Here is a 12,497-nt window from a genome sequence, read left to right as displayed (position 1 = left end):
AATGTAATTATGCTGCTACTGAAACAGGTGCTTTTGAGTTTGAGGAGGTTCAAGTGATGCATTCAGGGACACCCATGGGCCATAGTGGAATCATAACTAGAATAGCCATAGGTCTATTAGTTATTTATTTTTCACTTGTATTCTGCCACTGTGATTAACAGTGTTCTTAACAATAGCATTTCAGGAATTGTTTCTCGGCCTTTTGGCTAATATCATGTGTAGTAACAATAGCATTTCAGATATATGTTCCAACTCCACAGTCATCACCCTTGTCAATGTCCTTCCATCAGTGTCCAGGGTTTCCTTTTACCCCCCCCTAACTCATCTCCTTAGCATGTTTTTTAAATTAAATTATTATAGTAGGGGTTACTTGTTTATAATGGTTTACACAGAGAACCCTTATCTTGGAAGAGCATTCTGTCTTAGACTGGGACATCTGGTCACCTAATCAAATTTAGGTCTCTTCACTACATCAAGGCAGGTCTGTTTCCATCCCTTGGAAATTCTACAATATCCCTTGTTCCTCCATGGGGCAAGACTGGAGCTGGCCCTCTGAAGCTGTCCTTTCTGAGCAAGAAAGGGGCGTGGAGGGATGCTGGGATGTTGCAGGGCTAGTTTCCAGATAGAGGAGCTATTTGTCATCACCTCATTGGGGAGGCGTCTGGTTCCTAAATATTGCCTGCGATTTTGCTAAATGTATCTTAACAGGAGTGGTGTAAATGCTGTCAGAGATAGAGGGGAGAGTGATGGCACCACTCGGGATAATGAACTGCTTAGTTAAGATGAATCCCTCTCCACTCCCGATCCTGCTTCTCGATAGCTGCTGGGGAGGGGCCCCTGCATCGAGGCTGATTGGTGGCAAATTTAATGCCGAGAAAGACAGAGCTCCTCTTCAGCAGGATGCTGATTAATTGGTGGGTTTGCTTCCTGGAGATTTCGTTGTGGAGTTATGACGGGAACAGAGGTGGCAAGGTTGACTTTACTTCTGGCCTCATAGTTCCTGATTGCCTGAGTTAACTCACGACTTTGGGTTGAAAGGAGCTGGGAGCCCCCAGTCAGTTTATCCCTCCTGTTCCAGAGGAGGAAACTGAGACCTACAGAGGAAAAAGAGTTGATGTGTCCCCAGTTCCCATTTTCATCCTGGCAGTCTCCAGTTCACCTGGAGGGGCTGGTACTGCACTTGGTCAGTGCATCCGGGCAAATGTCCATATGGGACAGACCCAGTCTCCCAGGCAAGGGGGTTCAGGAGTTTCCAAATTCCTGTGCACAGAATGGGGGTGGATTCATGGCTTTGCCCTCAGTTTGATGAGCTCCTAGTCTGATGACAGTCTCACCCCCTGCCTTCTGAAAGAGTGATGGTGGCATGCGCCCTTGGTGCTTCTGTAACTGCCATATGACACCAGGTGGGCAGGCTGTTGGGGACTGAGCTGGCATCATCAACTAGTGGGTCCCGCTCACATCTGTGGCTGCATGTTGCAGGGGTGTGTGGGGGGGGGGCTGGGGAACAGAACACACAATAACATGTGTCTTTGTTCAAAGTGGCCTCTAATGTTCAGTAGGGCTCAGGCCTGGTGGGAGGGAGTCAGGTCCTATGTAGCAGTGAGCATCCCCTTTGAACAAGCTCCGCAGCATCTTGCATGCCCCCTTGTCCCAGGTTTAACTCAACTCCTGCAGGTGCTGGGATGGGGTGGGGAACAGGTTTGGGGGGTGAGTGTGAGGGGACACTCCCTCCAGGTCCCAGTGTGGATGTTTTCTAGCACTTCAAGTGCTAGCTCCAAGGCTGCTCCACAGCCTCTATATTGTGGGATGCCTTCTGCTGACCTGGATGTCTCCCTCAATTACCCGCATGGGCCCCACATTGCTTTATTCTAGTCTTTTCAACAGTGTCCCCAGTCTAGGGAGGACTCTCCCCTGACTCCTGCTTGCCTCTTGCTTCATTACCCATCTCCTCAACTTGATCTTGGGCTGCTGGTCTGGTTGCCATCTCCCGGTGAGCACAAACTTCAGCCCTGTGAGGATAGAACCTGCCCAATCTGGTGGGTGAACCCCAAGTTTTCCCCACTATATTTTATACACAAAAGCTCCTTTAAAAGTCTCTTTACAATGCTAGGGCCTGGAAATAAGGTATTGTCCAGTTCCAGGGGTGCTGTAGGCCACCTAATATAGACCCAGCAGTGCTCAAGGGGCCATGGTGGATGCAACATGGAGACTTGGACATGGAAAGCATATACTTCAGCCCTTTGAGAGTTTCCCTCACCCCAACCCAATATTCTTTAAGCCTCACTTAGTTGATAGTTGGAATCATGCTGCCTGAAACATCTATTAGAAGCTGGCTCTTCTCTCCTCCCTTTAGGAAGCAGTACCTCAAGACATCAGAATCACCCCCCCCTTAAACAAACACCCTTCATTCTCTTCTCCCAGGGGCCAAGCTTCCAGGTCTCCCTACTTGCAATGAATAGATATTGTGTTCTCTACCAGCTATATTGGGTTTATTTGTTGGTGCTTGTCTCTCAATCATTAATTACTAGTCTTCTACCACCTAGTCACTGCCTACATCAGCCACTTCATGCCATCAGACATATAGGATTCCCTCAAGTGCCAATTCTTCATTTCACCCCTGCCTTATCCCTCCTTGTGTGCCACTGCCATTTGCACATACCAGGGGCTACGAAGTCTGGCAGATGTGTGCATTTCAGAGGCCCCTTCTCTGGTTCCAGAGCTCCTCAGTCATCTAGATGGAGGAAACCTAACTCTGAGTGAATACTGATGGATGAACCACACTGGAAGTGCTCAGGGGCTACTCTCAGTTGTACTTGGGGATCATTTCTGGCAGTGTACAAGGAGTCAGGTGGAGCCAGGAATTGAATTGAAGTTGGCCGTGTGCAAGGCAAATGTTTTTTACCCCTGTACTTTATCCTAATTCTTACATGTATCTTCAAAGATGAGACCTCCTTTCAGGGGAGTGAAGCCCCCTGGAAGAATGAACCAGGTGGTTTGCCGAGGCAGAAAATGATAAAAGATATACCATAAAGGTGGAGATGTCTCTTTTTCTTCACATCCTCCTTCTTAGGGAGGCCTATGCCTTTTCTTAAAAGGTTTGAGCAGGGGCTGGAGAGATAGTATGTAGGTAAAGTGTTTGCCTTGCATGTAGAAGGACGGTGGTTCGAATCCTGGCATCCTGTATGGTTCCCCGAGCCTGCCAGGAGCGATTTCTGAGTGTAGAGCCAGGAGTAACCCCTGAGCGCTGCTGGTGTGACCCCCAAAACCTAAAAGGCTTGAACAGAGATTTGGGGTTTCTGAGTCCCGGATTTGGCCCCCCACACTGTATCATCCATCTGTGAGTTCTGGCAAATTCTTGGGCATCTCCACTTCTCCATGGAAAGTGAAAAGAGCAAAGTTCCTCTCTCCTAGGATTTCTGTGATGCTTGGGTAGTATTTATGCATGGGAAGTACTGGCATAGGTGTTCTGGGAGTAACAGCTGCTACATCTCCCACTTCCTGGATAGTTCCCAGAGCAAAGGTGGCTTTGGGGCCCATAGAGGAAGGAAAGAGGATACAGAATAGATGTTTGCATTTGGCTCCTTCACTGCTTTCTAAGATCACTTGGCCTTTGGGACCCTGTGAGCATGACCTCTGTGTGTGAAACCTACATCTTACTCCTTTCTTTACTTTGAATCTTGGATCACTCAGGTAAGGTTTGACTCCAGCATCTAAATTGATTCTTTGGAAATAGATTTCTTCTTCCTGGCATGTTGTAACCATTATGTTTCAGGCAGGGGTCAGGGCTTGGGGCTCAGTCTGCTCAGGTTGCGTGCACAATTGAAATCCATGAACCCATGCTGGTTGGATTTGTCGTTAAGACAATCCGACAGGATTGATCCATTAGATCGATGGTTAGACATCAGTAACAGGAAGCAGATCAGATGAACCTGGACCATCAACCAAAACTAAACTAGTGTGGGTACCCAGCCCCCTAGAATGGGTTGGTGCAGGGGGGGGGCAGAGGAGGGGCCAGAGATCTGTGCTTGCTAGAGTGTGAGATACAGACAGCAGTACTGTGCAGGGAATGGTGACCTGCATGTGTCCTGCACCTGAAATCTGGGTGAGGAGTTTCTAGGAGATTGGTGCTTGCAAAGTACCAAGATTCCTTCCTAGGCCTTGAACTCCTCATTAGTCTTCATCCCCCTGGCCACAGATTGGATTTATGTTTCCCTTTAGGTTCTGTGTGTGATGAGAGATTTGGGTGGGGAGATGAATAGCTGTCTTCCAGGATTTGGTCCTCCTCTGATTTGGTAATGATAGTGAGGAGGGCCTAAGGGGCTCCTGGAACACCCTCTCCTGATGCGGCTTCCATAGCCTCCTGTGATGGGCTCCTGTGAGACCGAGCTCAGGAAGGTTGGTTTGGAAACACTTCCATCCCTTCTTTTCTTGGAAGGTTCAAGAGAACTTGGCACTGTTCCCTTGCAGGAGAGCGAGAGGGAAGTTCAGAGTTAGAACCTGAACCATGTCTCTAGGATCTTCTAAGAAAAAAAAAAAACAGTGGGAAACATTCCTCAGAGGCCTGGGCCTGCCTGTCCTACATTTCCAGAATTTGGAAGGGTTGAAGCAAGGAGGGAGACAGGAAACATATCTGTGAAGGAAATTAAAGTAGTGCCTTCCCTCTGGCCCACAATCCCCATATCCGTGACTACCAGAACAACACCCTCTGTAGTCATGTCTATACCTCCACCCCCCATTTCTAGGCACCCATCAGTTCCTACCCTCACCCTTCATGGTGTCTTTCTTTCCTTCTCAGCCTACCTGACGGTCAACATTGAACCCCTCCCACCCGTGGTGGCTGGTGATGCCGTGACCTTGAAGTGCAACTTCAAGACAGATGGCCGTATGCGAGAGATCGTGTGGTACCGGGTAAGTCATCTGCATGCCCACCACCAGGTCTGAGAGCACAGTCCCCAAGACCCCCCCTGCCAAGACCCTCCCTGGCTTTTATGTGGCCTCCCCCTAGAGCCTTACTAATATGGTTTGTGCCATCCACCAAATCCCCACCTGCTGCTAGACGTCTGCTTTTCTGCTATTTCCTGGCCTCATTTGTGTCCCTAGTAAATCCCTCTGCCCTGAATACCCTGCAGATACCAAAGACTGAGTGACCCAGTACATCACAGACTCCAAACGCAGAATAACAAGTAAGAAATGTAGAAGGATGGGATTTCAGATGTGAGGCTTTTGGTAAGATATTTTTTTGGCAGGGAAATGCAAAGTGCAGTATGCTTCCTGACTTCTTGAAAATTAAATTGCAAAGATAGTCTGCCTCTTAATTTGATTACATAGAGGACTGACACCCTAAGTTTTGATCTGATGAGGAATGTTCTGCCAGAGACAAGCAGATGTCACCTGCCCAGGGCTCAGGTGTTGGCAAGAGTCAAGCCAGCTTTGGCTCTGGGGCATCCATGTTGACCTTTCCCAGACACAAACCTTGATGTGTCTGACTGGTACACACCAGCCTGATCTCCCTTTGCCACTGGGGAGCCAGGTCAACAGGACACTAGCCATAAGGACATGTTTTGTCTGTTATGTGCTGACAAGTATGTATCGAGACACCACCATCTTGGGATGGGATTAGAACTTCCCCTTTCCAGGATCTAAAACAAGACTTGGCAAATTTTTTTCAGTGAAACCCAGATAGTAAATATTTCCCTCTCGAGGGACCATATGGTCTCAGTGGCAACCATTCAGCCCTGCTGTTGCCGTGCGAAAACAACCACCAACACTTTGCCCAGGGAAGGGCATGTAGAAATCCAATCATCCTTTATTCATGGACACCTAAACCTGATTTTCTTATCCTGTTTATATGCCACAAAATTGTCTTCTTTGCTAAATCTTTTACTTCCTCCAATTATTAAAGTATTTTTGAAAGAAAGGTTAAAAAGCACACAGACAAAAATTCTTAGCTCCAAGGTAATCCACCCAGCAGGCTATATATAGGCTGATGTGATCCACAGCTCATGATTTGCCACACCTTGTTCTAAAATAGTAGTTTCCCAACCTTTCTAAATGCTGTTGACTTCCTTCGATAGAACCAGTAGATAATACTGTAAAACTTCTGGATGGAACCAATGGAGGTTGAAAGAGAATGGTGGAATGCAGATGGATGGACACAGCTGAGCAGTCATACATCAATAACCAGTCCTTTTCCTCCTTTCAGCTGTGGCATTTCCTGTTCACATGCATGGAAACCTAGAGCCAGGGGTTCTCACTGTTTCCTCAGGACCCTGACTCAGAACAACTCTCTTCTATCTCCTTCTTGCTTGGAACCATCCTGTTCTTGCTCTTTGTTCCTTCTTGCATTTCTGGTCTTCAGTTCTTGATTGGCTCTACTCTTGGTGGTGAGCTGGGTTCCTCTGAACCCAGGCCCATTACTCTACCTCTTCACATCTAGCAAGGCACTTCCCTTCAGAATCAGCTTCGCTGTCTCCACCAGAGTTTTGGAAGTCTGAGGTGGGGAGAAGCGCCCACAGGTGTGAACCTGACATTTGGCACCCCGCAGGGGCCCTTGCTTTTAGAAGAGGCTTCCATCCTAGATAGATCAAGTCAAGGCATATGTTAAATAGTGCCATGAACTGAATCACTAAGAGGCGTATTTACATGATATGGGAGCCGCTTGGCTGACACACGCTGTGAGCATCTCATTAGCACCTGGCAGAAGGACTGGGATAAATTAACTCCAACTCACTGCTGACGAAGATGACTACGACGACAACGAAGGGACCAGCGCGCAGTTTTCCCTCAACCATTCTAGAAGAGATCGCACAATGGGCAGTGAAAGGGCTGCTCAGCTGGTGGACAGAAATATGGAGACCACATGGAAAGAGGAATTGGGGCTGCAGGTGTTGGCAGCTTGGACAGGCAATACCAATTGGGCTCTTCATTGCTTGTTATCTTAACCTCAAAGCTGCTTTCTTCATCTTCACTGGAAACAGAACATGACCTCAGATCAGTGAGGTGGGGAGGGCATGCAAGATGGGGCATTTCCTGTGCCAGGCCAGGGCACAAACTTCCCAAAAGTCTCAGCACTAGGATTTCTGAAACTGGGGGTAGGAGGGAAAAATGTCCAGTTTATAGTTTCAATGGACACCTGTCCACCTTGCTGCTGTCCCCAAGGCTGGATACCACCTTTACCTCCCACCCCTTCCCTCAACCTCAGCCTGGGGCCACCCTTATTACCTAAGAGTCACTTAATCTTCCTAGGGTGTAAGGCCTTGCACATTGGGCTATGGTAGGCTGCACTAATGAATTTATTTTACTTCATTTCACATCCTTTGACTGAGGGCCTCTGGAGCGGGGGTATGCAGATGTATGCAAATCAAATGCAAATAGCTCACTGGAGCCAAATGCTCTGGCCCTTTTCCTTCTGTAGCTGGACGGGGTAGTGACTCAGCTGACTTGCAGCTCTCCTGGGGACGAAGGGAGCCCATGTGTCCTTTGATGGAGAGGATGTGGCAGAGGATAGGAGGAAACTCCAGGCAAGTATCTCCACACTGCCAGTCTTGTCTGTGCTTGCTGCATTCCCTTACCTGATCGCCTTCTTTCCCAAGAAGCCAGCTGAGCAGAGAGAGATAAGAGCTTACCAAGATGGGGCTCCCAGAGCCCAAGGCCTGGGACACAATAATAGGAACCCCAATCTCTTTCCCCAGCCATCACCCCCCATCCATCTCTCCCAGGATCTTCCCTCCCCCAAACAGGGAGCTGTCCCGTGGTTTGTTTTCTGTCTGAGTGTTTGTGTCCCTCCCCGGTTTCCTCTCCCCATCCTCCGTGAATGAGCTCACAGAGTCTGGCTTGGAAGGAAATGAATAGATTACACAGGCCGGGCCAGGGCTGTGTCTCCAATCCCTTTAGAAGGGAAAATCAGAGCATTGTGATGAGGCCGCCACTGCCCGCTCAGCCCAGTGGGCACAAAATGGCCTAAAACATGTGTAAAGCCCAGCAGTCTCCCCTCTGGTCCCAAAGGCATTATCTTAGCAAAGGGGTCATCCTGCGCTTTCAGAAACATCGTGAATGGGTTAGATTCTTTGGAGAGACTGGAACAAGTGATAGCATTATCTACAGAGCAGGACCTTCTCCTTGGTGTTAATAAGACCACTGGCGGAACATTCGGGAAGGTCTTGGCTTACTGACCTCATGGGGAGGGGAGTAGGAGGAGGTGGCAAGGTTTGTACCTAAGGTTTGTGTCTAAGGTTTGTACCTTAGACATTCCTCCCTCCCACCCCCAATTGGATCTATTTGTAGATGATGCTAAACCCTAGAAGAGACTCAAGAATATGTGATCAGAGCCCTCCTTCCCCCACCCTTACCCCAGTCTATGCTGTCCACTATGGGAGTCATTTGTCCCAGGTACTCATGTAAATTTAAGTTCAACTAAATCAAATGAAAATTGTCCTTTCTCAATCAGACCACTACCTGCAAGAACTCTCTAGACACCTGCAGCAAATGGCCACTTGAGTGGACAGAGCAGAAGATTTAGAATGTGCTCTTGGACCCTCTGCTATAGACCTGTGCTACCTTTTTCTGTGCCCCACCCCACTCCCAGAGCATTCTGTAATTTTCTAACAAAGGGGATGACAGTGAATGCTCATGCTTCCAGTCCTCCAGGCAAATGTTAACTCTAAAGTGTGCTCCAGAGAAACGAATTGTATTTGTTTTGCAACCTGCCACCAATGGATTGTGTGTGTGTGTGGGTGAGAAGAAGGGTTCTCGCTCTTTCTTGAAAGGCACCTTTGAAAACATGTCGGCAGAGTTGTCAGCCCCTGTGGTGCTGGGTGTCATAGTTGTCTGTCAAAACCCTGTTCAATGTCAACATGTTTCTCAGCCCGTTTCCCCATTTCTCCATGTTTTATCCACTGTGCCGTGGACTCCTCTCCCAGACTTGGGTTCCTCAGAATTCATCTTCTCTGCTCAGACGGATAGCACTCCTTTCTCTTAAAGATTTACAATGGCTAGTAGAGTAGAGATGCAATTTCATAGTTGGCCAGTAAGAGGCAGTTGCCTGACTACCAAATTATCTTAGCATTCAAGTGAAAAACAGCAACAAAACTTGGTTCTAGAAAATGAATGAAAGCTAAAACCTTTACCTTCATCATCCCTACTTATGCCTACAACTGGGGATTCATTTTCTCATTCAGTAAAGTCACTAATGACCATCCTTTTGTAAATCTTTGCTATGTGCTCGGCATCAGATCAAATGCTTTACGGGCATTGCTGTGTTCATTTTCATGCTGGTACTGTGAGCATGTACTATGGTGTTTTTCAGATGACGTATCAGAGGCTCTCCAAAGAGACATGCCTTAATTTAAGTTGTTTTCTCTAATATCTGCAGAAAATTCTAGTCTATCCTTCCTCCACTATTCCTCTTTGGGGTTCCGTACATTCCTTACCACATCATGTCAAAATACATTTGGCCAGTTGGGCTGTGAGCATATCAAGATCAAAGGCTATGTCTTTTCCCTGCTGTATCTGCAATGTCAGAAGCATAGTCACCTCATCAATATCTAAGTGAGCAAAGGAGAGGGTTGAGAATTCAGATTCACAATGTTTGCACAGACTCTGCCCTGTCACCTACCTCTGACTCAGGTTGGGCATATGTGTGCAGCAAATAGCATCTATCTGTGTGGGAGTATAGATCCTGATATATTCATGGGGTTTTTGTGGAATAGGGTGGGGGGAGAACATTTCTTATTAGGAAACACTGTCTAAACTCATTTAGTTGGAGGTCACCTGCCCAGGAGGCAAAGCCAAAGGTCTGTTTATATCATAGAAATCCATTAAACAGCCACAGAGAATCATGGGAATTTAACCTTTCGTGACAGTTTTTATCATCACTCCTTTGTTTTGTCTCTTTCCTTCACAATTTGTTCCCAAGAGCAGTACAGAGCCCAGGTTACAAGGCCACAAAAAAAAAAGAGCCATGGAGCAAGATAGAGAGAGAAGGAGATCTACAAACTATGATAACAGCCCCTCTTTCAACAGCCCCTTATCTCGTCTCTGTCACCTTGCAGGGAATGTGTGTCTGGGTGTTTGTTCTATGGCAGAGACACCTTCTTTGTGAGGCTACGTGGGTGGGGTGAGCTCTTGCATTGGGGCTCTGCCTTTAAGTGTGGTATCTGGTAGCTACAGACCACTCAGAGAAAGGATGAAGGCTGTGGTCTGAGAAAGGTGAGACAAAAAGGTGCAATAGACATCAGAACACCTGTACTTGGGGTCATGATCTTACCTTAGTGCATCCTACGAACATTATCTGCAGCCAGCTAGGGAAGCTCCCACATTGCCAGCTCGTAGGTAATCATGTCTATATTCAACCAAGGCCCAAGTTTTAATGATCAACAAATGGGAGATGACAACATAGTCAACAAATGATAGGCATTGTCTTCCCATGTCTCACAGGAGCTTGAAGAAGGCAGAGAGGGAAATTACAGAACAAGAGAGGACAGTTCTTAGAGAGATTCACCAAGCTTGGACTATTTGAATTCCTAAGACAGGCAGGCAGAGATAGCACTTCAAGCCCAGGCACTCTTTGTTCCTGGGTGATTATACTGGTGGACTCACTGATTTCAGTTCTTGGAAATATCATCACAGTGCTAAACCATTTCAATGGATTTTAGCTCTCACTGCAGCAAGCAGTTATTTGAAAATGACTTTACTGGCATTGGCTCTCTCGTAGTCTAAGTCCTTGACAATGTTTTGTTGTCTCTAATAAAATAGAAAATGATGATCATCAGGGTACATCACAGTCTAAAGATATCAGAAGGGCAAGATGGCAAGTATACTTTTGGTGATGAATAGAAACTAGGCCTGTGTCCCAGAGAACTGAGCTAGACTGTTTCTTTCCATCTCTTTGGCTGGTGCCCAAACTGGCAGTCACTCAACCTCTGACCCCATGTCCTGAGCAGGAGCTCACAGATATTAAAGTTCGGGGGTGGGGTGGGTGATAGCACAATGGTAAGGCATTTGCCTTGCATGCTGCTGATCTGGGACAGACCCGAGTTCTATCCCTGGTATCCCATATGGTCCTCCGAATCTGCCAGGAGTGATTTCTGAGTGCAGAGCCAGGAGTAACTCCTGAGCATCGCCGGTTGTGGCCCTCAAACAAACAATAATAAATTTTGTAGGGGTGAGGAAGGAAGACCAAGATATCTTTTTCACTGGAGCTAAACCATCCCGCTCCAGGTTTTATCTCCTAGCCCTGGTTCTCTTTGACGACACTCGCTCCCTGACAAGTCTTGCCACACCAATCACCAAAGGTAGCTGAATGCAAATATACTAACACATAAATAGGAATTAAGACCATGTTTCCAAGTCTTATTCCAGTGCAAGTTACCCTCCCCTACAGGTGCTTTCTATACCAGACCAGGCAGAGATCACACAGCCCCTCCTAGTGGGAGTGATGGGAGAAAGCTTAGTCTCCCCCTAGAGGTCAGATCATACATTGCATTTATTTTAGCCCCAATTGTTGGTTTTCCATGCAAGTTCAGGTGTAAAGGGGCCAGAGCTGCTGTTTCTGATGGTTCCCTAGAATCTTCAGAAAGACCTATAGAATTATACTGAAATATGTTGAACCTCATTCTGTGGTTACTGAATCAAAAGTTTCAGGATTGGAACCTCAGGGCATTGGTGCTTTTTAACCAGCTCTGTAGGTGATTGTAATATACTTGGCCCAGCCAGGAACCGCATCCTGCCATTTGGGAAGCTCTGACAAAGAGAAATGCTCCACTCATTCATCCAACATTTATTCACCACATATTTACTGAGCCAGACGTTCCAGGCGCTGGGAGTGCATCAAAGAACAAAACAACGAGAGCCTGAATTCATGGAGTTTACCTTGAGGAAAGAGTCAGGAAAGATCAACAAGAAAGGGCCTGATCATGAAAAGGATTGTCTGTAATAGAAACAGGCAGGGGCCAGGGGATGGAGATACACACAGGGGGCAGGGGCATGAAAAGACTCATGTAAGTGGAGATCTCAAAGGCAATAAGGACACCCCTCATGCCAGAGGGGGGAAACGGGGGACTTGGAGCTTCACAGGTAGAAGAAGGAGGACCTTTGGTCAGGAGAAGCTTAAAAAGTATGAAGAGAACCCCTCTGAGGTCTGAATGGTTGGAAGGAGGCATGTGGGAGGCAGGAAGGATATAGATCCATATTACTCCCAGAGCATAGGTTTGCTGGAGAGTTTCAAGCAGGAAGAAGAGGGTTTATATCAGTGAAAATCCACTTCTGTGTGGAGATTGACTGGTCTGAAGGGCAAGACTGGAATCAGAGGACCAGATCAAACAATTCAGGGCAAGGGATTGTAGTCTGGGCCAGGATTATGGTGGTAGGGATGACTGGAGGCTAAGGAGTGCTATTCGTGGTAGCAGATAGTATAAAGTGCTCTCTGGAGTGTGGAAGGGATGAGGAAATGGGAGGATTCAGGTGACCCTCTCACTTCCAAGCTGGAACCACTGAGTGTA

General features: G+C 47.2%; 1 protein-coding gene across 1 annotated transcript in view; it reads left to right on the top strand.

Moving 5' to 3' along the window:
* IGSF21 (immunoglobin superfamily member 21) overlaps positions 1–12,497 on the top strand; it is a 256,770-nt gene that overhangs the window by 98,784 nt on the left and 145,489 nt on the right. The window contains exon 2 of the mRNA XM_049772040.1: positions 4,796–4,908. Coding sequence (XP_049627997.1) covers positions 4,796–4,908 — 113 coding nt within the window. The remainder of the gene's footprint in view (positions 1–4,795; positions 4,909–12,497) is intronic.

Source organism: Suncus etruscus, chromosome 4 (assembly GCF_024139225.1).
Source record: "Suncus etruscus isolate mSunEtr1 chromosome 4, mSunEtr1.pri.cur, whole genome shotgun sequence".
Classification (NCBI taxonomy): Eukaryota; Metazoa; Chordata; class Mammalia; order Eulipotyphla; family Soricidae; genus Suncus; species Suncus etruscus.
This window is presented reverse-complemented; position numbering and strand designations above follow the sequence as displayed.